This window comes from Nicotiana attenuata, unplaced genomic scaffold (assembly GCF_001879085.1).
Source record: "Nicotiana attenuata strain UT unplaced genomic scaffold, NIATTr2, whole genome shotgun sequence".
NCBI lineage: Eukaryota > Viridiplantae > Streptophyta > Magnoliopsida > Solanales > Solanaceae > Nicotiana > Nicotiana attenuata.
The window spans coordinates 372,036-376,492 of NW_017670981.1; the positions used below are offsets into that span (position 1 = coordinate 372,036).

General features: G+C 36.8%; 1 protein-coding gene across 1 annotated transcript; it reads right to left on the bottom strand.

The window, feature by feature from the left end:
• Nucleotides 1–262: 262 nt before the first annotated feature.
• On the bottom strand, nucleotides 263–3,847 carry LOC109245001 (probable LRR receptor-like serine/threonine-protein kinase At5g10290). The gene is made up of 4 exons (XM_019412174.1): nucleotides 3,276–3,847; nucleotides 2,526–2,786; nucleotides 1,493–2,347; nucleotides 263–1,015 (listed from the first exon to the last, which is right to left on the bottom strand). The coding sequence occupies exons 1-4, from the start codon at nucleotides 3,727–3,729 to the stop codon at nucleotides 531–533; spliced, it is 2,055 nt and encodes a 684-aa protein (XP_019267719.1). The 5' UTR covers nucleotides 3,730–3,847; the 3' UTR covers nucleotides 263–530.
• Between the last annotated feature and the right edge of the window lie 610 nt (nucleotides 3,848–4,457).

Sequence of the window (4,457 nt, forward strand, 5' to 3'; positions counted from 1 at the left end):
ATAGCCTAGGATACTCTATTTCATTATCTTCTCTCTTTGTTTTCTTTTACTCCTTTTTCCTCTTTTTTTCCTTTTTAAGATACTGCAGAAGTAGAGTTACTGTTTTCTTGAAGTACATTGCATACATTTTCATGATCTCTTATTATAATTCTTAAAGGCAAAACAGGCTAAACAACCTGTCTGCACGAACTCGTCTAATTCGATCATTAGTAAATAGAGAAATGATCTCTGGTTAAAAGACTATACTATGGAAAAGTACTACTATAACAAAGAGGTCAGTTCTGATTGCCAGCAGTTAATGATAAATAGAGATAGCAGTTCAGATACACTAAGTTTGCAAGTAGAGAAAACTTGCTTAGAATCATGGTTAAGTTACAAAATACAAGAGAACTGATGTCCTGAGGTTATCCCTGTCCAGGTGCATTAGTACTAACCTATATGGAACAGGCAATCAACACTGATGTGCATCAATAAGCAGTTAGTATCAGGCTCCTAATGGTCATTTGAGAATTTTGGCGTTGCTCTAGCATTCACGACGTGCTGGAGATTAGATCATTCAGTTCTTGCATGACAATTTCAATGTTTGGCCTCTGATTTGGTGACTCGTGAGTGCAAAGTAAAGCAACCTTTGCCATCTGGACTGCCTCAGCTTCTACAAAGTTGCCCCCAAGTTTTGGATCAATGAAGTCTTCGTATCTGCACAACTCTGCCCCTTGATGGTTCGATTGGGTGATTCTGCGCTTTCCAGAGAGAATCTGAAATATAATCACACCAAACGCGTAAAGATCACTCTTTTCAGTAAACCTGCCAGTGGTTGTATACTCTGGAGCTAGGTAGCCCATTGCAGCACTTTCCTTGAGTGTAGAGAACACAATGTCATCTGCTAGTAGTTTGGGCAGACCAGAATCTGAGAGCAATGGGTTGTAGCGCTGATCAATGAGTACTTTTTCAGCTGATATATTTCTATGGGCTAGAGCAGGTTTGTTTCCCTTGTTTCCATGCAAATACTGGATACCTGTTAAACAACAGAAATTAGTTTGTTGTATATGAATATCAGGAGCAAGAAAAAGTATTAACCACGAGATGTATAGGCGAAAAGACTATGCTACCAAAACCTATAGAAAGACTTTAGGAGGGAACACAGCTCAAACAACATGCTTGGTAGGGTATTATCTACATCACCACTAGGATTTCCTTTGCTGTCCAGGATATTAATGTACCCACTAATATGGACTATCTTTTTCCGGATTAAAGCTCACAACATATTATAGGAGTAATTAGCAGTTCTATTTGACACTCGATCATTTCTAACTTCAGTGGATCTTGAATGTTGGCAGATACAACAAAAACATTAGTTTCTGTTCATTCTATCACTTCAGATGTAAACCATCTGTTATCAGTACATGAAGTTTCTCATATAGCTAAGATCTGATGGAGCAGTTGAGAAAGAGCTACAACAAAAACATGAGACAATAATCAAACAGTAGCTCACCTCTGGCAACGCCTTTGATTATGTGAAGTCTGGTAGACCAATCGAGGACCTTTCCTTTTCCATCCTTCACGTCAAGGTACTGCAACAAATTTCCATTGGGGACGAAATCGTAGATCAGAAAGCACTCTCCCCTACCTTTTGAACAGCAAAAGCCTCTCAACCTCAGAAGATTTTCATGTTTCAATGAAGTTAAGAGCTTTAGTCCCTTGAGAAATTCAGTTTCATCAGACTTGCAGCTAGTCTTTGAAATGCACTTAATAGCAACAGAAGACCCATCCCTCAGTGTCCCTTTATAAACGGCTGTGAAATTACTCTTGCCTAACAAATTTGCCTCTGAAAAATACTGTGTAGCAGACTCAACTTCATCCAAATTGAACATCAAGCTCTCAAATACTTCCTGAGAGAAAGCACTTCCACCTCGACCTTTGCCCAAAGGATCCCAGCCATTGGAATACTCCAAGCTGATTAGGGGTGACGCGCTTCTTCTAGAGACCTCCTTCACCTCATCAGTACTGAGTCGCCTATCAGAAGAATCAAGAGTACCTCCAATTTTCTGTTTCCTACGGCGGTACCATGAGAATGTGAAAAGCCCAGTTACTGCTACTGCAACAAAAAGTGCAATAACACCAACAACCACAGCAGTTTGTGATTTTCTAGACTGACTCATTTGTTTTGCTTGCACATTTGCAGACTCTGGGATGTCTTTTGTCGGGAGACTATTTGAACCAGGCTGAAATGGTTGTGGTCTATTTTGGTTTAGACCAGAAAGAGTGCAAAGTTTCAATGAAGAAAATTCAATTCCACATAAATCCGGGTTGTTCGCGTACTGAAATCCTTCATTCAGTCTCTTTAAGGCTTCATTTCATCCATTTGCCCAAACCACAAAGACCAAAACAAAAAGAGAGTTAGCTTTCCTTTCTAATAGTAAACAGTGGGATGCATATCTGGGGGGAAATATAAATTGCAGCATTTTATGAAGCATCTTAAACATGAAATAAAGATAAAGATACTATTAAGCAAATCATTGAATTACCTAGAGGGACATTGCCAGAGAGGGTATTATTTCTGATATCAAGAACTTCTAGCTTAGGAGCATTAGCCAGTTTTACTGGAATCGACCCGAAGAAATTATTGAAGCTCAAGTCAAGTCTGGTTAACATCTCCAAGTCACCCAAGCTTGCAGGAATTGCTCCAGCTAACTGATTGACTTGCAAAGCAAGAACACTGAGCTTCTTCAGAGCCCCGATTTGATTGGGTACGCTTCCAGTCAACTGGTTATAGCATAGTTGCAACACTGTACCAAGAAAAATGAACTGGAGCCTCAATAACTTTGTTTAAAAGGACTAACCTAACCGAGTGACAAGAAATTAGCAAGTTTGGTAGCATGTTTGGAACTTTATTCAAACATTAGTCCATATTGAAGCTCAAAGCAATAGGAAAAGGGATTAATAACAGAGAAAATCTAAACAAACCAAAGATAGAGGCTTTTTCAAGTGTTTCATACTCTAATCACCCTAACTGAAAGCTACATAAGAACAAAAATCACCTCATCAAAGATACAAACCTCTCTCATTCAGCCTTATAATGATTAATGAGTACTAAACTTCTTGAGCTAGCTACCCATTTCATTAAGAGAGTTATAGATCTATTTTGCAAGGTTCAAATATTCATTCAAAATAAGTCAATATCAGGCATCAAGACTACGGCTTTTTACCATAACTTGTCCCAAAAAACAGCAAAGGCAGCAACTTTTTTCAGCAACAAAAGTAAAAATGAACCTAACCTTGAAGATTGGACATATTTCCAACCTCAGTAGGAATAACACCAGAGAGATTATTCACATTGAGATACAAATCTGAGAGCTGAGTCAAGTTAGCAATTTCTTTAGGTACAACCCCATGTAGCTTGTTGAAGTGCAAGTACAACCCAGACAAGCTTTGAAGCTGACCAATCTCAGGTGGTATTTTCCCACTAAGATCTTTGCCTTGCAAAGAAATGTTAACAACTTGACCAAGCTCATTACAAGCTATACCTTCAAAAGAACCACTGCATGGGTCAGTAGCATTAGCTGACCATGATGAAAGAATGAGATTTTTTGGGTCTAAAGAAGCTTTAATACTCATTAGTAAAGATAAAGGAGTTTTAGTAACAATGGGTTCAGAAAAAACTCTTTGTTGTGGGTATGCTAGGATTAAGATGAAGAGAAAAATGGGGGAGAGAAAAGAGAGAGAACCCATGTTTAGTTTTGCAAGAAAATGGTGGAGAGAGTTTTGTGGGGATGTTGTTTTGGTGACAAAAATCAAGAAAGTAGTGATGGCTATTGTTAAGAAGATATAGCAGTGTGTGACTGATAACTACTGGTGTAGGGATGATTATAAAATGCAGAAAGAAGAAAACTACAAGAATTTTATTTGAATCTTGGTAACTGGGGTAACAAGTAACCGGTAACTAGACAGCATGGAAAATTGGGAAGACCATAATTTTGAATTATCTAGGAATTATAGCTTTTTGGTCAAGCTTCTTTTTTTTTTCAAAAATGTAGTTTTTTTTCAAAGTGAAAGAGTTTGGTGAAGGAGAAGCAGAAAAAAGTAGCTTCTTTCATAAAATACTTTTTTGAAAATCAGTTTTAAGAAAAAATACACTTAGAAGCACTTTTTTACAGTTTGGCCAAACACTAATTGCTGCTCAAAAGTACTTTTTAAATTAATTAATCAATACAAACTGCTTCTCACCTAAAGTACTTTTTAAAAAAGTGCTTTTAAAAAAAAATATTCTAAAATCAAAATAAACTGATTTTAGAAGATTGGCCAAAGAGGCTATTAGAAATTACAAAAGAAGTACCCTATAAGTTATTTAAAAGAATTATAACTAAAATATAAATATATGTAGTATAGTATATGGTTAAAAATTAAACTTTTGATGTTTCAAATAATAAATGTAGTCACATAAGGTTTTGATTTTCCAT